Source organism: Octopus sinensis, linkage group LG2, assembly GCF_006345805.1.
Source record: "Octopus sinensis linkage group LG2, ASM634580v1, whole genome shotgun sequence".
Classification (NCBI taxonomy): Eukaryota; Metazoa; Mollusca; class Cephalopoda; order Octopoda; family Octopodidae; genus Octopus; species Octopus sinensis.
Genome location: NC_042998.1, coordinates 7,671,299 through 7,692,703, shown reverse-complemented (window position 1 = coordinate 7,692,703; position 21,405 = coordinate 7,671,299). Strand labels below are relative to the sequence as shown.

Sequence of the window (21,405 nt, the reverse complement as noted above, 5' to 3'; positions counted from 1 at the left end):
ATATATACATACATTTTACATATATACATATGTCTAGTTTAGAAAAACTATCCACGTGAGGAATAACAAAAAAGATTTGTTAGGATATGAAAATATTGGAATATTAAAAAAAAAATATTCGGTCGGTAGACTGAATAAATCAGAAAGAAAAAAGAAAACGATTTTTTAACGTTGGGCAAATATTTATATAAAGAAACTAGAAAGACGAGTCGAGTCTTAGCTAACGATACATTTAATTCCTGTATTTGTATAATCTCAGAAAAATCAAGTGAAGAAGAAAGGAAAAAGTACAATGCATGACAGAAATAATGGGAAGAAAGGAAATAAGAAAAGACGAAAGGAGCAATGATCTGCATAATTATTCCCAATACATTCCGGCAGATTCTAACGCTAATATGCTAGTCGCTGTTGTGTATGTCACAGAAGAACTTCCTTTTACAACAACGGGTTTATAACACATTTGGCTCACTAGCGCTAGAGATTTGGGGAGACTGATGTTTTGACATCTGGTTTCTCTTCTACTAGAAGTTCCCGGAAAGAATGAAAGAAAGACAGAAAAAAAGAATGATCAAAACAAGTTATATTTATAAAACATGAATGAGTGATGAGGTAGAATTTGATCGAAAGGAATTTGATAAAACTTTTAAATAAATGAATTGCTTGGATAAATAAAAATCGGAGTTAGATGCTTGAGAACGATTTATAAGAAGCTAACAAATGACATTTTAGTCGTGTAAGGGGAGAGAGAGAGACCGTGATTTATTTAACCCGTCACATTTACCTGTATTTACCTGAATTCCAGCAGAAGTTATAGCGAAAGCTCTTGTTACAAAGTTGAAAGAGGTACAAAAATACTTTCCCGTAATACATCACTGAAATTATGATATTTCATCTTCAATAACGATATTTATCGTATTTCATTCGCTTTACGAAAATTTGCGCGTAAATGAAAGTCACATCAAAGTATGGTTGAAAGTCTTATCATGTACATTGTTTTCTATTGATATAAAAGATGAGCTACAACAAATATTCTGCTCAATACCACAGATTTGTTTGTCACTTGATTGACCTTAACCAGTTGAGCATGTCCTTTAGTGGTTGCTGGAAGAAACGTTAGCACGCCGTGTGAAATGCGTAGCCATATTTCGTCTGCCGTTACGTTCTGAGTTCAAATTCCGCCGAGGTCGACTTTGCCTTTCATCCTTTCGGGGTCGATAAATTAAGTACCAGTTGCGTACTGGTGTCGATATAATGAACTGGCCACGCCTCCCCAAAAGTTTCGGGCTTTGTGCCTAGAGTAGAAAAAGATATGTGCATCTCTTATCACGAGCAGAAGTAGTAGGGGAACATCATAGCCACGTGTTGAGAGGAATTCTTTGAATAATTCACCTCTGGAAACATGGCTGTTTCATTCAACATCCTTAAACAACCCTTTTTCAAGGACCATTCGAGCGGCATGGGCTACTCAACCTCAAGAAAATTCTAATTGGGCCCCACTTTACTTTACTTGAGGATTAAGTACGTTTAACACAGTATATGCACCAAATAAGAAATTGCTTTTGGTACTTAAGACGTATGTCAGTTCAATGGCAAAGCACAACATTATATCGATATACTATGATACATAGAATAGAAAGAGATTGCAAGTAGTCATCAAGGAAAGGAAATAGGGTGTGAGAGGAACATATATAGGAATATCGGATATATGAAAGAGCGAGAGAGAAAGAATTAGGGCGAGTGAAAAAGGAGAGGTGGAAAGAAAAATGATGAGCACTATAACAGAATTAGAGATAACGAGTGAGAGGCACCGAGGATAATGAAGTATAGAGCGTAAGAGTAAGAATGTGAAGAGGCGACCTTTCAAATATGCACCAGGTAATTAGCAACCAAACAAGAATTTCTTAGTCACAGAGACACAAATTTCATTCACAAATAACACTTTTTTCTTGCAAGATCTCATATACTGTCAAAAGTGATTTTGTGTATGACCAATGTTTAACGTGAATTGGGAACAAGAGTTGCTTAACAACAAGGAACACAAGAAGAAATTAGAGTAAATATATCACGAAATATTGAAAAGAATCAGAAATAAAACCCATAATTTTAACGGGAGTGGCTGTGTGGTAAGTAGCTTGCTTACGAACCACATGGTTCCGGGTTCAGTCCCACTGCGGGCACCTTGGGCAAGTGTCTTCTACTATAGCCTACTACTGTATGTGTGTGTATATGTTTGTGTGTCTGTGTTTGTCCCCCACAACATCGCTTGACAATCGATGTTGGTGTGTTTACGTCCCCGTAACTTAGCGGTTCGGCAAAAAGAAACCGATAGAATAAGTACTAGGCTTACAAAGAATAAGTCCTAGGGTCGATTTGCTCGACTAAAGGCGCTGCTCCAGTATGGCCGCAGTCAAATGACTGAAACAAGTAAAAGATATATATATATATATATATAACGGGAAAGTTTACGAAAATAAACAAAAGACGAAGGCAGGTGGAGTACAAACAAACAAATGTATTATTATGGCGCTCAGGAATAGAAATAGAACAAGTCTTTTACGTTTCGAGCCTACGCTCTTCGACAGAAAGATACACAGAAAAGAAACATATAGGTGCAGGAGTGGCTGTGTGGTAAGTAGCTTGCTAACCAACCACATGGTTCCGGGTTCAGTCCCACTGCGTGGCATCTTGGGCAAGTGTCTTCTGTTATAGCCCCGGGCCGACCAATGCCTTGTGAGTTGATTTGGTAGACGGAAACTGAAAGAAGCCTGTCGTATATATATATATAATATATATATATATATATATATATATATATATATAATGTGTGTGTGTGTGTGTTTGTGTGTCTGTGTTTGTCCCCCTAGCATTGCTTGACAACCGATGCTGGTGTGTTTACGTCCCCGTGACTTAGCGGTTCGGCAAAAGAGACCGATAGAATAAGTACTGGGCTTACAAAGAATAAGTCCCGGGGTCGATTTGCTCGACTAAAGGTGGTGCTCCAGCATGGCCGCAGTCAAATGACTGAAACAAGTAAAAGAGTAAAGAGTATATGTGGTTGGTACATTTGTAGACAATTCCGTTTCTTCGCAGAGCGCAGTGTCGAGTTATGGGATCTGCATACTTCCACTGCGCCACTCTGCTCAGCGAGTAATTTTAAGCAAATCTTCGTTCATAATATATTATTTCTTTTATTGTAAGTTTTGGTTTCATTACTTCTATTGTATCAGCCATCATGTTATTGTTTATTTATTTTATTCCGTGCATTGGATCGTTTCGAATCTATGAAATATAGCAACTACATAATGCACACAGCTAACACTAAGTTGCTAATTTGCTAACCTAAAGGTGACATCCAAGAATCACATCCGATAAGCTACCTGCATTGATCAATGCAGTACAAATTTTTCTGTCTCTTCATTTGTCATTTCCAGATCAGCCAGAAGCAAATTAATTCTATAAAGATTTCCCCATTGCAGCATAGCAAGCGCATGCGCTAGTGATGATATTTTCATAATTTATCATAAAATAGCAAACATTCCTTTACAACATTATTATTTCTGCATTGCAGGGAGTTTGTGTTCCAGTACTTAGCAACTGGGCGCCGTGGAGTGCTTATGGTCCTTGCATGAAGACGTGTGGTCAAGGGATTTCATTCAAACGACGCATGTGCCAGAGCCGTAAACAAGCTGATTGCCCTGGAGAACATACGAAATATAAAATATGTAACGATCAGGTAAAAATATTTACAATATTTCTTCTGCTTTAGTTTTGGAATATTAACTTTTAACAAATTGCTCTTACATGTTGATATCTATATGTACAATGGGCAGTAGTTATTTCTATATAATTAAGACAAATATTCTCCATTATAGTGTATACTGAAGCCCTGTATAAATCAATATTTCTTTTAGCATTCAAGACTGAAGGAAAGATAACCACTTGAGAGGTATAAAATATCATCGTAATCGGATTTTTTTGTCTTTTTAGCATTTCACTATTTCTGTAGCATATCCTATAATGCAACTTTGAATACTTTCGTTTTAGTTGAGTGTCTTCAATTCAGTATTGATGCTACCTGTCTACAAAAGTTCATATTTATGGACTCTTCGATTCTGAGAAAAAGCTACCACTCTTCTTTCTATTGGATCCCACAATACATTAACCTTTCAGTGCTTCACGTTTCACATTAAACATTAATGTTCATCGCTACACAGTATACTCCTTGTAATGTCCTTATTTTTTATGATATTCGTATTTCTATGACTGATGCTGTTCTTCCTGAGTTTTCTAGTCTCCGTTTTGCAGTTTTACCTTTTCCTAATGAAATATTAATATTAAGGTCTGTTACTAGATCATTCATTATAAAGGTTTGCTCTCTATATCAGATCATCCTCCAAATTAATAATTCATCTTTGTACGTCCTTTATTCACTTTTTTTATAGAACACTAATTTCCACTGGTCTTGTCATTCTCCTTAATCGAGTCCGGAAGCGAGTTTCTAATTTTTTGGCTTCTGTTTATGAACTCCAACTTCAACCCCTTTCTTGTTTCCAAGACACTGTTTCTTTATCTCTATTCTAAAAGCGCTTCTATGCCGAATTTCTTCTCTTGTACAACCTCTTAAGTTTAAACATTGAGTGTTATGTCTTTATCAGTTCTTATCCTTTCACTTCTGTCATTCCCTCTGGTAAGAAGAATAAGAAAATCTCTTATTCGCATAAAACAATTTTAGTAGCTTTTTAAAACATTATATTGGTCGTTTTAAGTTTTTTAGAGCAGGCACTTTCTCACATTTTCTTTAACTCTTGAAGCCTGTTTATCGCTGGTTACTTACTACCTTGTTGAAATGGGGTTAACTTCCATTAAAAAAAATATATCTAATTTCATCTGATATTAGAATCTAGTTGGCTATTATTTTCTAAAAAAAATTTAATGGTTTGAAAACTTGTTATCAGAATCCAAACTTTACGATGTAGAACATGTGATATTTCCATGAGACCTTTGAGTATTTATAAATATATATTTTAAATACAAACATATAGAATATCAATGAAAGAAGTCTCCCGGGGTAAAAAAAGCATTCTCAAGATTCCAATGGAACTTCAAATTGTCTCTTACTTACTTCTGAAATAATGTGTACTGATAATATGTGACAAGAGTATTTTAGATAAATATTTGTATATATTTACTGACTTATTGACACGTCTATCTTTTAATTTCAAACTAGATATACAGTTACCTCATTAAACGAATTAGCAACATTTTAACTTTTGAACCACCCTATTATTAGTCAATTAGGAATGTTTGTGACACAGAAGCACCAGCAAATATTATTAAAGTGACAAGTAGAATATTGATACAAGCAGTATAAATTACACCCATTACAGCCATAATATTACTACTATGGTGGCTGATATAATGTAGTCTCACGAAATATAAATATTTCCTTTTTATGTCAAATATTAAAGTGTCGGGCATTTTGCAGCTTGGTGAATATTTGACACACTTTTAAATTGTGTAAACTTAGATATCCAGTGCAGAAGTATTGGGTAATAGACATATGAAATTTATAAAAAATAAGCAGAGTAAATTGTTTGATGTGCTGAAATATAAAACTATAATTTTATTAAAGCAATGCTTTAGATCAGGGATTCCCAAACTGAGATAAATTTGCGTTCTGGGAATAATTTACTGGTTCAGATTTTATAAATATAACTTTCATTATAATTTTAAAAAATCTGAGTTGAGAAGAAAATTTAAAGTGGTCCTTTATTTTCCTTTCTATCCCTGTGGATTTATGATTGCAACCAACTGCAAAAAAATATCGTCGGTAATATATCTTCCATTCATAATAGGACAGAAATAAGTATAGGAATTTGCGGAAGTTTTGAATTTCTACACGCGAGATTTACTGTTACTAAGTAAACACCTTAGTTCCATTGTCACCAAATTTTACCTCACTCTTTCAAGGAATATCTTATTTTTCATTCATGGAATGTACGAGTTTTCCCAGCGAGGCTATAGTAGAAGACACTTGCCCAAGGTGTAACGCAGTGGGACTGAACCCAGAAACATGTGGTTGGTGAGCAAGCTACTTACCACACAGCCACTCCTGCGCCTTGGTTAACCAATTTAATCAATAAACTAATCGATTGTTTGATTAATTGTTCGGTCATTCTTTCATCGAGGTTCGTTAAAGTCTCTTTTAATAATTCACATTGTACACCTCTTGCCTGTTGTGTTACTAATGAAGTAGTTTGATTCATAAGACTGTTTGTTCTGATCTCTGTCCAAAAATGAAACGACATTGTTATGTGTTAGGCTTGTTGTTATTGTTATTTGAACTTAATAATGTTTGAGGAGGATTTTAAATTTCCTCTTTGTTCCATTGTTTCCTTGTGGTATTATAAGTTTAAGCTCCAGTTTCAGAACAAAAGCGATTAGCTGTATATTTACTTTAAAAAAAATGCCGGGATGTAAATGGAAACTGAAGAGCTGGGAAAACTCATACATTCCATGAATGAAAAATAAGATATTCCTTGAAAGAGTGAGGTAAAATTTGGTGACAATGGAACTAAGGTGTTTACTTAGAAACTTTAAATCTCGCGTGTAGAAATTCAAAACTTCCGCAAAATCATATTATGAATGGAAGATATATTACCGACGATATTTTTTTGCAGTTGGCTGCAACTATAAATGGTGAACCTCCTCTGTCTCTGGTAGAAACTGAATGCAAGGGACTACACCTCAGTACCAAGAAAATGGAATATGTGATCCACCACAGTTTACATAGCGCTCTAAATCCTTAAAAGTGTTCCGTTCAAGCGAGTTCTTGAATTCAAGCAATTCAGAACATTCACAGCAGGCTCAGGCGACGGTATTACTATTCCTAGGGGCCTTGCTAAGAAAGGCGCCCAATCTCATGAAAATATGTAATCCCTAGAGAATATTTCTCAGAGCAGTAGAGACTCTCTCTCTCTACAGCTGTAACGAGATGGGAGCGATGATCTCCCCTCGTAAATACTAATCGGACACAGATTGTGTGTCGTTAGCCAGCTGGAAGAGATGTCTTCTTGGACCTATAAACGTGAGAACCACTGTCCCGTGTAGGACGCCACTCTTGGCAATTATATGTTACGATTCCGTATTGCTACTGTTTATATCTCGCTTAGAGATTTAATATAGCCTATATATATATATATATATATATAGAAAATAGTAAAAAGTGAAAAAACTACAGAAGGCTTGTTTTAAAAGGTTAAAAAATATATATTTGAGTCAATATGTCTGAAGAATGTTATATATATATATATATATATATATATAATATATATATATATATATAGAAAATAGTAAAAAGTGAAAAAACTACAGAAGGCTTGTTTTAAAAGGTTAAAAAATATATATTTGAGTCAATATGTCTGAAGAATGTTATATATATATATATATATATATATATATATATTACTCTTTTACTCTTCTACTTGTTTCAGTCATTTGACTGCGGCCATGCTGGAGCACCGCCTTTAGTCGAGCAAATCGACCCCGGGACTTATTCTTTGTAAGCCTAGTACTTATTCTATCAGTCTCTTTTGCCGAACCGCTAAGTTACGGGAACGTAAGCACACCAGCATCGGTTGTCAAGCGATGCTGGGGAGACAAACACAGACACACCAACATATACATACACATACATTTATATGTAGAGAGAGACATGTATACGACGGGATTCTTTTAGTTTCCGTCTACCAAATCTACTCACAAGGCTTTGGTCGGCGCGAGGCTATAGTAGAAGACACTTGCACAAGGTGTCACGCAGTGGGACTGAACCCAGAACCATGTGGTTGGTGAGCAAGCTACTTACCACACAGCCACTCCTGCGCCTTGGTTAACCAATTTAATCACTAAACTAATCGATTGTTTGATTAATTGTTCGGTCATTCTTTCATCGAGGTTCCTTAAAATCTCTTTGCTTCTAAAAGACACGAGTATAGACTTGAAGTAGATCTGGAGCTGAGAGAGAGCATGCCTTTTAATGAGGTCGCAATTAGTGACGAAAGAGCTTTGAGAAACCTGGCTGATTTATTGATTGGTTCATTGATTAATTGACCGATCGACTTATCAAATAATCGATAAGTTATTTGATTAGATTGTTGAGCAATTTACTATTGACAAATAAAGAAGTGAAGTAGAACCAGTGCCTGTGTCTATTATTTATGACACACCCGAAATACCACAAAATCTGTTTACATCGAGAATCTCTTGCTAACTAAATATAAAAACGAAATACAAAGATAAGGTTTGTGTTAGTAAGCCTGTAATATATATATATATAGATATATATATATATATATATATATATATATATATATATATATATATTTTCAACAATTGAGGGCAAAATTAATTAATTATTAATCAATTTCACCAAGTGTTCAGTATGCAAAGGGACCATTCAAGGCGAATTCAAATTATTACATTATATAAAAGGGCTTAGTAAAATAAATTACTTTGCCGCATACTGAACTCATTAGAAATAGCAGCTAAAAAACTTTTTTAAGGCTATTTCTAATACTTAAAGAAAATCTCTCTCATATATAGTGTTTGCTAATTCAACTCACAAAAGTTTGGGGGTAAGGACATCGAAAAATCAAATGCTAAGGTTATTCGAGAACGTACGTTTCAAGATTAGTCAAAACAACATTTCTATCATCGGCTCAGAAATTCCTTGGTTTGGATTTGGAAACACTGAAAATAAGAACATACCCTTTCGAAGATCTGCTCCAACTAACAGTGCCAACAAATTCAAAATAAGCAAGCGAAGAATCTCTGTTCTCCCCTTTCCACCAGCGTGGGTTAAAATCATCAAACACTATGCTTATTTCGGTAAAATCCGAAGCATTAATCAGAGGGAGATTAATTATAATTTCAACAATTGAGGGCAAAATTAATTAATTATTAATCAATTTCACCAAGTGTTCAGTATGCAAAGGGACCATTCAGGCGAATTCAAATTATTACATTATATAAAAGGGCTTAGTAAAATAAATTACTTTGCCGCATACTGAACTCATTAGAAATAGCAGCTAAAAAACTTTTTTAAGGCTATTTCTAATACTTAAAGAAAATCTCTCTCATATATAGTGTTTGCTTAATTCAACTCACAAAAGTTTGGGGGTAAGGACATCGAAAAATCAAATGCTAAGGTTATTCGAGAACGTACGTTTCAAGATTAGTCCAAACAACATTTCTATCATCGGCTCAGAAATTCCTTGGTTTGGATTTGGAAACACTGAAAATAAGAACATACCCTTTCGAAGATCTGCTCCCAACTAACAGTGCCAACAAATTCAAAATAAGCAAGCGAAGAATCTCTGTTCTCCCCTTTCCACCAGCGTGGGTTAAAATCATCAAAAACTATGCTTATTTCGGTAAAATCCGAAGCATTAATCAGAGGGAGATTAATTATAATTTCAACAATTGAGGGCAAAATTAATTAATTATTAATCAATTTCACCAAGTGTTCAGTATGTAAAGGGACCATTCAAGGCGAATTCAAATTATTACATTATATAAAAGGGCTTAGTAAAATATTACTTTGCCGCATACTGAACTCATTAGAATAGCAGCTAAAAAACTTTTTTAAGGCTATTTCTAATACTTAAAGAAAATCTCTCTCATATATAGTGTTTGCTTAATTCAACTCACAAAAGTTTGGGGGTAAGGACATCGAAAAATCAAATGCTAAGGTTATTCGAGAACGTACGTTTCAAGATTAGTCAAAACAACATTTCTATCATCGGCTCAGAAATTCCTTGGTTTGGATTTGGAAACACTGAAAATAAGAACATACCCTTTCGAAGATCTGCCCCCAACTAACAGTGCCAACAAATTCAAATAAGCAAGCGAAGAATCTCTGTTCTCCCTTTCCACCAGCGTGGGTTAAAATCATCAAACACTATGCTTATTTCGGTAAAATCCGAAGCATTAATCAGAGGGAGATTAATTATAATTTCAACAATTGAGGGCAAATTAATTAATTATTAATCATTTCACCAAGTGTTCAGTATGCAAAGGGACCATTCAAGGCGAATTCAAATTATTACATTATATAAAAGGGCTTAGTAAAATAAATTACTTTGCCGCATACTGAACTCATTAGAAATAGCAGCTAAAAAACTTATATATATATATATTATATATATATATATATATAAATTCATAAATGAGGGTGAAAAATTAGATATTAATTTAATAATACCATCAGTTTAACACCAAGTGGCTTAGCACATAAAAAAACCAGGGAGACAGTACAAATTTATACGTAAATATAAGAGAGTTACCGTTAAGTGGTTAACTCTAGAGCTAAAAATAGCTCCTTATTCTGGTATAGCCACCGAAGTAGTTTCCACAAAGAAATAACATTACCTTCAACGTAAGGAAAGTGAAATACAACGAAAAGATAGATTAATGCTGAACAATTGTTTCTTTATCAATATAATATGCAATTATACTCACATATTTATCTATAAATCATCAGCAGCATTTGTCTTCGATACAATCTATTAGACCCTCTCGAGATGCTTACAAGCTTTATATTTCTATTGACATTACATGTCCTAATTTTATATTTTATACAATATCATCAAAAGTAGTGAAACAACATAATACCCCATCAAAAATGAATTATAATCAATATGGATAGTTTTACCAATGCTTCGTTTTGATTTACAATATTTTATTTTTATTATATATCTAAAAAATTATTAACACATACGGTACATATAATTTGAAAGATACGCTAAAACATTCCTTGTCCATTACGTTTTATCTTCTTTTTTTATATTCACTAGGAATGTCCCGGTGGTGCTAGCGATGTACGAAAATCACTCTGTCAACGTTACAATCACGTTGCACAGAAAGGAAAATATTTGTCATGGACCTCGATGGTGGAACCAAATAACATCTGCACACTAGTATGCAAAGCTAATTCGGGTGGACATGTTGTAAAGTTGCAGTCTGTTGACTTGGATGGGATTGAATGCGGAAATGGATCGTACTGTCTTGGTGGAAAATGTTCCGTAAGTATTTACAAAATATCCTTCCTTAAAATAAACATTTTATGTTTTCTAGCCGCATACTTAAGTTCCTGACCATCCTCGTCTCCACGTCCTTTTATTTTACTACTCTTTCAAGTGTTTCGTTCCGTAATACTGATTCTGTATTTTGAGAATAAATAGATAAATAAATTCGAATTGTGGAATAACATCTGCTCTGCAATGTAATTATCATCAATACTATATACTTAACATGTATGTGTTGTTTAAAAGCTAGAAGCTGCGGTTTTTCTTCCAGGAAAAATCCCTTTAATAATTTAAAGCTTAAAAAATTTAATATACTTTAACGAAATCGTTGAGGAATTAATCACGAGAGCGGTAGATACCGTATTTCGCCGTAGTTGCCGCTTATCAATTCTGCTCTCTCGTGTCATTTCCGAAACAAAATCGAAATCTCTAGTCTGAAATATATACAGATAATATATAAATTATCTGCTCAATTGCAATCGCTCCGCATAAGCAGAATAAATTCGAATAATGCAACTGAAGCAGCTTTGTGACAAGAACGTTATCAATACTGCTTATTTAATGTATATATGTTCTTTAAATGCTGCAAGCTACGGTTTTTTAGTTCTGGGAAATCCCTGTAAAGACGTATAGTGTTAAAAAACACAATATACTTTAGAGGCGAAACAAAATCACTCCAGATGTAATTATGAGAGCAAGAGATACTTAATATATGAAGTATTGATAATGTTTACATAATAGAGTTACTTCTGTTGTATTCAGTTTTATTCTGATTATGCGCCGCAATTGCAAATCGGCGTATAATTTATATATTATCGGTGTATATTTAAGGCTAGATATTTCGATTTCGTTACAGAAGTGACTCGAGTACGCGACATCGATGAACCGCTAGTTTTTTAATACCATAAGTCTTTAAAGGGATTTTTTGCGAAAGAAAACTGCATTTTCGGGTGTTTAGAAACACACATACATTAGGTTTGTGACACTGAAAATAGATAAATAAGTATACCTCATGTATGACAAAATAATTTACATACACTTGATCTGTATCCACCTCTCATTATAATGAATTGAAAGATCTATATATTTCTTTACTTGAAAGTTAATGCCGTATGATTCTTCTCTTCGAGTATTTTTCTTTCTTTTCTCTTCTATTCTGTCATTATTCCTACAACGCAACCACAAACACATATCATGTACACATCACATCATACACACGCATTTATTCCTATTACCAATGATATATATTTTTCGTCATGCGTTAATACTCATACTCGCATTGCAAAATATGATGACAGCTACTCTAATATTGGAAACCACCTTTTCCAACAACAATCGGAATCAAATTCGCATTTGATATATACGTATACATACCGGGTGTAACAGCAAAACTGTCGCGCTCACAAATTCTTAAAACTTCTTAAAACCAATAAACTAATCGATTTGCAATTTTCTGTGTTTTCTATATAATACGCCTAGCCATACTGATGCTAGTTTTTGTAAGGATCAGTGAAATACCCATTGAGATATTTAGCTAGAAAGAGAACAGGCTGAAATCGTTTTGTGCCAGCCTCAATATGTCTTCCCAACTGAGCAATGTTGAGAGAGCTAAGATTATCCAGGACTTCAGTAATAGCACCAACATTCTTTCTCTGGCTTCTACATTCAAAGTCCATTCAAGAACCGTTAAGAGAATTGTGAATAAGTTTGAGTAAAAGGGAATTGTGGAGAGGGAAACTGGATCAGAATGTCATAACCGCAAGAGTGATCATGATTTGAATCTGGAGTTGGTGACACCAATCAGAAGAGGGCCATCTCAATCCATAAGACGCCTGGTACGTTTAAAAAGCAGTTGCAGAAGATTAGAAAATGAAATCGTACGTGAGACCTGTAATGCAACTTGTTACTCCAGGACAAAAGGTTAAGAGGTTGAAGAGGGTGAAGATTATCTTGAACAAAGTGAAACATAATTCTGGAGTGACCTTTTACACAGATGGGAAGGATTTCACGCAAGATACTCACAAAAACAGACGCAACAGCTGCGTTCTGACTTCAGATCCTCAACAGGGAACTAAAAATGTCGTTTTCAGGTACAAAAACCATGACAAACTAATGATTTTCGCCTGCGTGGCCTTTGATTGCAAGAAGATACCATTGGTCATGTCTGAGAAGGCTGAAAGACTGACAGGAGTTTGTTATGTTCAGAGTTTGAAAGATGTAAAGACTTAGAATAACTTGAGGCAAGAGACGGGGGAAGCCCCAACTAGATCATTAAAGACTTTAAGTTTACATTCCAGCAAAATAGAACTTGTCACACAAGTGGAGTGGCTCAAACAATTCTCAGGGATGAGTCTGGAAACAAGTTTTGGGATAGGGTAATTGGCCCCTTCACTTGAGCATCTGGAATGAACTGGACAGTAAAGCTTGTGAAAAGCCTCACAGTAACTCGCAAACCTTCAAAAACTCCATTCGTGAGACGTGGGCGGACAACATTGATGAGGAATTCATTAAAAAAACTTGTGGTGCAGTCAGGAAGAGGGCTGAGGAAGACACTGCGAAAAGAGGAGCTACTTTTAATGCATAACATGAAGGATTTCGGCCAAAATTGTCTCTGGCACTTTGAAATAAATCTTTAAGCTATCATTAGAATTTTATTCCAATACCGTATGAACTCTCTATCCTGAAGTGTCATTTTCGTCCTTAATCAACTTTATCACAATTTTTCTGATGAGATTTGAGAGTAATCACCATTTTTCCAGCTCTAAGTAGAATCCGTTACTATTAGAAAAACGTCTAATAATTTCTTTAAGTTATCTTTAAGCATTCCAGAGATTCACAGGTTCGAAGTTGAATGTAAGATTTGGACAATTTTGCTGGTACACCCAATATATATGTGTGCAAGCGCATGTGTGTGAATGTGCGCGCGCTTACACAGGCGCACATCCCGCACATACAAAAGGTATATATATATATATAGTGAATGAGCAGTTACTCGTAATGTAGTTGAGAAATAAGATACTTTTCAGGTTAAGAAAAACGGTGCGCATAATTTATAAATTTCGTTAAATTTATTAGTAACAATTTTTAACTGTAATTTTTCTTCCAACTGATACTAAAGAACCTACAAAAGTTAGGGAATAGAAACAATAACACTTAAGATTGTAATTCTGCTTCACATCACTTCAGAGTGATACAGTTCTAAATGAAGACATCACAAACTACTTTAGAAAAAATGTGATAACATTTGAATCCAAAATACCGTTGTTGCTAGTGTTAATTAGGAAGATGTTTGTTGATTATCGAAACAGCAGTAGTGTTGTTTCACATTTATCAGGTTGGTTTCTCCTTTCTTTTCGTATTAGTTACTTGATATATAATATTAAGGAAAAGCAAAGATTTTTCTTATTAATTTTGATTAAGCGATTTGGTCGGATTCAAACGAGTGTTGATTAAGAGCAAATCGTACTTATGACATAAATTATACATTTATCTTTATTTTATACATCAAGAAAATGACAGCATTGTAACTGATACACATACATACATACATAAATACGTGCATACATTGATGTGTGTGTGTGTACATATATTTAATCACTGCTAATGTTTGTGTGTGGTGCATGGCCGAAACCGAAACTAAATTTACGTACAAATTATAACAAGTACTTGATAAATTGAATTTGCATTCAAATGAGTTTTATATTTTTGCAGCCTGTCGGGTGTGATAAAGTATTCGGATCTGATACTGTTGTGGACATATGTGGCGTTTGTGGCGGTGTTAACGCCACGTGTGATCTCAAATCAGGCACAAAAGCAGGAAAATACTATTGGAAGACAACCTGGGCTCCGTGTTCTGTGACATGTGGCGTACGTAATTTCACTTGTGTTACCTTTGATTTTGAAAATCCGTTGAAATGATCATATATGTATTTGAAATAATGTTTATTCATACTGGTAGCCACCAAAAACTGTTGCTCAACGACTAGACAATCTCTTCAAATTTAGAAAACAGCTCCCAGCAGTAGTTAATCTCTACAAAGTTTAACTGAGACAAGACACGGAACACTACTCTATATTTAGAATCATGCTGTTTGTTGTACACATGCAATCATCATAGACCGCATCTAAAAGATAACCTTTTGTCTGAATGGCAAACATTCACCGACAACCATTAGCTTTAATCTACGAAGATGCTTTCTTCTTATTTTCTACACGTACTTTACTTCCATGGCTTCGCCTTCTCTGAGCTAACATAGTACCTCAACCCAAACACATGTGATACACTCGTCTGTGCTCTTCTCTTCATCAATTCTGTGTTTATCTTCTCGGACATCTGCTACCTATTATATTCAATCTTTCCTTCCCAGAACATCTGAAATTTCACTTGCAGGCTCCCTTTCTCGAGTTAGCCCTCATTGTATTACTAAAATATAGTTGGAGATGAAGTAATTGTAATAAAAGCATATGATTGTAGAGTATAAATTTATTATTCTTTAACAATAATAGTATTGACGGTGACTTCGGATATCCGGCCAACTAAGCCATCATTAGACTGTCCGATGATTGCTTATCTGACCGAAACTTTAAAGTTACTATCAGTACTATTTCTCATAAAGAATAATGTATGTATGTATGTGTGAAGGCGCATGGCTCAGTGGTTAGAGCGTCGGGCTTACGATCGTGAGGTTGTGAGTTCGAATCCCGGACCGGACTGCGTGTTGTGCTCTTGAGCAAGACACTTTAATACACGTTGCTCCAGTTCACTCAGCTGTAGGAATGAGTTGCGATGTCACAGGTGCCAAGCTGTATCGGCCTTTGTCTCTCTCTTGGATAACACTGGTGGCGTGGAGAAGGGTGGCCAGTATGCATGATTGACTGCTGGTCTTCCATATACAACCTTGCTCGGACATCTGCCTGGGAGGGTAACTTTTTTGGTGCAATCCCACGGTTAGTCATGACCGAAGGGGGTCTCGGCAGTCTCAGTATGTATGTATGTATGTATGTATGTATGTATGTATGTATGTATGTATAAATCTATCTATCTATCTATCATTCTATTTATCTATCCATCCATCCATCTATCTAGCTATCACTCGCAAGCGTGTGATAGCTTGTTCAATAAACACCCTTTCCGGCCCAACCTTTTGCAATGCAAAATCTTGAATACGTTTTTACATTATGAAACTATGGTAAGTGCCGTAAAAAGAGATGAATGCTAACATTTCAGTTGCACTATTTTCATTTAAATTTGACGGAATTTATAATATTTTCTTTCAAGCTCATGCTGAATTTTTTTATTTGTACTAGCATGAATGTGTGTGCATGACAATACATATATAATACATCCAAGTGTGCATGTGGTATCTATGAAAGGTATCCATGTCATTCTCAATGTTTATCTATATTAGCGTGTATTTCTGTAACTTTTAGGGAGCGCCTGACAGCAGACGGAATAATATTTACCAGGAAGAAAATACTTAGAACAATTAAAACGCACTAATAATTCTCTCTGTTCAAGTATTAATTAATATAAGCCAAAACGCATTATGTATGTGTGTGTGTGTGTGTGTTTTCATGTGAGTATATTTCTGTGAGAATGTATAAGTGGAAATGCGAGAAGACCACATTATCAAGTTGTATATTGTAATTAGATGTGGTTATCAACTCTGTATTATCTTATCGAAATTAAATATAATTTAGGCGCATATATCAACAATAATTTTATCTTGTTATAATTGTATGTGTGTTTGGGAGTGTATACCAAAAAATTGGTTACATACCGAAATTCCAAAAACAATTAGATAACAGTACTAACATTCAAGTTTATTTTGTCATGGAAAGGAACAATGTTTCGATATTATCTCGACTAAAGAATTCGGAATGCAATTGTTAAATATGAAATCTGTTTCATAATTTTAAGACTACGAGTTGAGCCAATAAAAGGAAGAAATAGAATAAGTATCATACTTTAAAAATATTAAATACTAGCAGCTAATCCCGGATTCACCCGGTCAGTTTGGATGGTGTGGCTGTGATCGTTTTCTGTTAGACATAATCGATGACAGCGTTTGTCAACCTTATCATTTCGGGTCCCCTGTTTCGATTGGAGCCTCCAGCTATATAAACATTTCCTGATCCCGACCCGTCAGAAAACAGCTTCTGAGCAACTGGTTGTTTTAATGGCAGAAGAAAGAGGGAAATTCCATTAGAAAATGTTTTAATCGATTTCCTCGGTAAGTATTGGGGTTAGGAAAAAAATACAAACTGCATTCCAATCTATGCACCCGTCTCCACATGTGTGCCATTTTTCACGTGAATCCACCCAGCCGTTTGGCTGTGAACCTCAAGACAAGAAAGAATACAACGATCGCCCATGTCCAATTTATATTATAGATTAGGAATCGGTTTAACCGACAAAGACCTTCAGGACAATACTTCAGCATGGCTGCAACCAAATTACGAGAGAAGTTAACAGAATTAAGGGATAAAAAAAATACAGTTACATGCAGTTCGATAAAATCCGGGCTAATAAATTAGATATCTAATAAAAGAATTTATTTTAGATGTCAAAACTTGTATTTACATATATCTGTCTATATAATCCTGTATATTTCCCTGTTGTTTTCTCTCTTCACTCTCTCTCTCTCTCTCTCTCTCTATATATATATATATATATATATATATATATATAACTTATAAATAAGGGCAAAAGAAAATAAAACTTCTATGCTAAATAGACTTTAAATCGTCAATAACCACATATAATTCATTACTAATAGTACGCGTCTCGAAGCAAGGTGACAGAAATTTCTAAAATTTCCGTTATTACCGAATCGGTCAGATTTCTGAGATAGTTCATAAAGAATTTTCTCGTCATCAGCGGTAAATACGTTAAGAAAATAAATGAAATACTTACTTGCACACATGGAACAAGCATATGCGAAGCTATGCGTACAGTTAAGTACCCCAAATCTATCCAAATAGAAATTTTGCAGCTTCTAGTGAGGTATTTTTATTTTGCCCTTATTTATAAGTTGTTTATAATTTTCTCCTTAAAAGGTATTTTTTTATATACTGGCCACTGATAAAATATTTTGAAACTTTTATTCTATATTTGACGTGTAATATATATATATATATATATATATATATATATATATATACATATACATACACACACAGAGAGGATGAGATGGATAAATTGTTGCCATTTTATATTTTTAATTTCGCGCATGTGCATTGTTTGTTTTGATTTTGTCGACTACACAATATAGTTGGGGCCGTCGGGCACCGTCTGTGACGAAAACAACACCATGACGCAATTCACTCTGCCAGAAATTTGGAAACGACATACTGTACTGCTTGGGATTCACACCGGAAGCGCCAATAAGAACAGTTGGTGAATGCACAGAACAACCGTTGGCTTGTCGTGTCCTCAAAACATGTACCGAGATTGAAAAATTCAAACATCCAGTCAACATCATGGTATTTGGAGAGATCACTAGTGATGGCAACGTTATGCCCCGATGCATCTTCCCACACGGTCTCACACTCAACACGGATGCCTACATCAAGTGCCTGGAGGAGGTAGTGTTGCCCTGGGTCAAGAGGCTGGCTGCTGGAAGACCCTGTGTCTGGCAACAGGACTCTGCCTCATGCCAGACAAGCAAGAGAACCCAGTCATGGCTGTCAGACAATTTCTGCGACCACATCACCCGCTAACATCTGGCCACTTAACTCCCCAGACTGCAACCCCCTTGGTTATTATGTGTGGAGCGCAGTTTAGCGGGAGACCAACAAAACTCCTTGTAACAACAAAGATGAACTGAAGGCAAGGATTATGGCAGCATTCACCAACTTAAACAAGGGGACCGTCCAGAAGAATTGCAGAAGATTCCGAAGTTGTCTGGAATCCGTGGTTGAAGCCAATGGCGATTTAATGGAATAAATTTGCTTTTTAGTATTTCAAAATATTTTTCTGTGATTTTGGTAAATATATCTGTTAAAATGAGATGTAAGTGTTGCTTTCATTTTTGCATAGTGCAGACGACAATATATTCACCGCATCCTGTATATATGTGTGTGTGTGTGTATGTGTGTGTATGTGTGTGTGTGTATGTGTGTGTGTGTAAACATTTCGTACAGAAATACAGGTATGCTGACGTGATTAATACCTTCGCCAGGTGTCGCGCATTAATACAACCAAAAAGCCGGTGGGTTTAGGTTCTCCACCCATGTCTTAAGACTACAGATGTTAGTGTACACAAATATATATACAGTGTACATAACACACACTTATAAGAATATATAACTATTCCCTTATATATACATACACACACACAATATATATATATATATATATATATATATATATATATATATATATATAGATAGATAGATAGATAGATAGATAGATAGATGTGTGTATGTGTGTGTGTGTATGAAGACAGCAAAGTGCTATGCAATAAAACTCAATATCAGAACATGAAATTTTCAAGAGATAACTTTTATTCTACCCAAGAATATTTTAAAAATCCAACGTATCCTCTATTTCCTGTGAAAAGCCTACGCTTTCTTTTAACGTTATATGGCTTTGCAATGTTTACTGATAACATTGAGTCTCCTTCACTTTAATAGATAAGTATAAGGTGGGAGGAATTGACTTACTGATGTGAGCTCTCCCTAAAATATGTTTAATTAATTAAAACCACACGACCCGGACGGCATCCAAGTTAATTGAAATTTCAATGGGAAGGAACACAGTGGAGTGTGAGCCTGAAATTTAATCGGTTACAGAGATTTATTTATAGACCAGTATATTGAAGTAATAAGTTTGAAGTTCCTTGTTTCAGACATGATCAAACTACATACAGGGTGTTGAGGAGTAGGAAGTGAAATAAACAAGATGGCTTTACTCTTGCGTAAATTTGACTGGAGATATGGTTTATAGCGAAGTATTGTAAAAGCCCTACAGTTGTAACACACAGGTATAACGATTCTGCAAATCGAATTGTCTGTAATATTTTGTCTCGGAGAAACTTCTCTTGAGAGATGTTGTATGTTAAAAACACAGAGCGCACAAAGAATGACATAAGCAAATCATCAGACACTGTTGTTTCGGCTTGATTTAGCCTCCTCACGGACGAATACAAAAGGTTATTTGAAATAATTTGAAACTTTCCTTCTAATATAGTAATATGGAAACAAAACACTGTTGTTACAGAGATAGATTGGAATAATCGTTAGAGCATATGGAAAGTTGTTTCATTGTATTTCTACTGGCCTTTTACGTTCTGCATTCAAATTCCACCGAGATAAACATTGCCTTTACTTCCTCCGGAACAGATAAAATAAAATAACAGTCACCTATTGGAATTGATTTAACCGTCTATCTCCAGATTAAATATCAGAGCCTCGCCTTTCGTTACGAACAATTATTTTTACTGTTGTTGTTACTCCCATGTCAGCGCTAATTAAACAGATCTGTGATGAAAGGAAGTCCATCGATAATTATTCTATTTCTTAGGGATCACGCTATGAATTTTTACCGTTTGTTTTAAAGATGATAATGTGTATTGTAAAGAAAATTTGGCCACAACTAATTTTAACAGGCAAGGTAATCACACTAAGGCTCCACTTTCGTTCGAAGTCGGTATGAGTGTTATTTTAATCTCATCGGGTATAACAATTAGATATCAAATATTTGAGTACAACACAGAAAACAGTCGATATTTTATATAGAATTGCGCGTCTAAGTATCACGAACACATCGTTATCTTGTTTTTCATGTATCTTATATAATGCACTATGAAGAGATGAAACACTATATAGATAGAATTATTTGGAACATTCTCGCGGAATTTAAATTAACCTGTTATGTTTTACCTTTTATTTGCTGCACTCATATGACTGCATGTATTCTCGAGCACTGCTTTGGAGCGTTTAGTCGAATAAACCGATTCCACTATCTCTTATTTTTAAAGTCTGATACTTATTCTATTTGTCTTTTTTGAGACCTAAGGTACAGGACCGCAAACAAAGCAAAACCAGCTGTCCAGCGACGAAGGGACAAGCACAAACACAATGTCATACGAACATATACATATATATACGACAGGAGCTTCCGCACAGTTTCCATCAAATGAATTCACCCACATGGTATTGGTCGGCTTGGGGCTATAGTAGAAGACACTTACCCAAGAGGTGGTATAAGTGGGACTGAACCCGGAACCACATTTAGTTACAGTGCGGGCTTAACCACACAGCCATACCTTCATTTAGCACTCTTCCTCGATACTTTAAGATTTATTTCTCTTTCGTT

At 35.1% G+C, this 21,405-nt stretch overlaps 1 protein-coding gene across 2 annotated transcripts in view; it reads left to right on the top strand.

The window, feature by feature from the left end:
- The window catches only part of LOC115229412 (protein madd-4), a 279,033-nt gene that overhangs the window by 188,511 nt on the left and 69,117 nt on the right, over positions 1-21,405 (top strand). For both annotated transcript variants that reach the window (XM_036511411.1, XM_029799776.2), the window contains exons 2-4: positions 3,569-3,733; positions 10,854-11,081; positions 14,796-14,951. In XM_036511411.1, the coding sequence (XP_036367304.1) occupies positions 3,569-3,733; positions 10,854-11,081; positions 14,796-14,951 (549 nt within the window). The remainder of the gene's footprint in view (positions 1-3,568; positions 3,734-10,853; positions 11,082-14,795; positions 14,952-21,405) is intronic.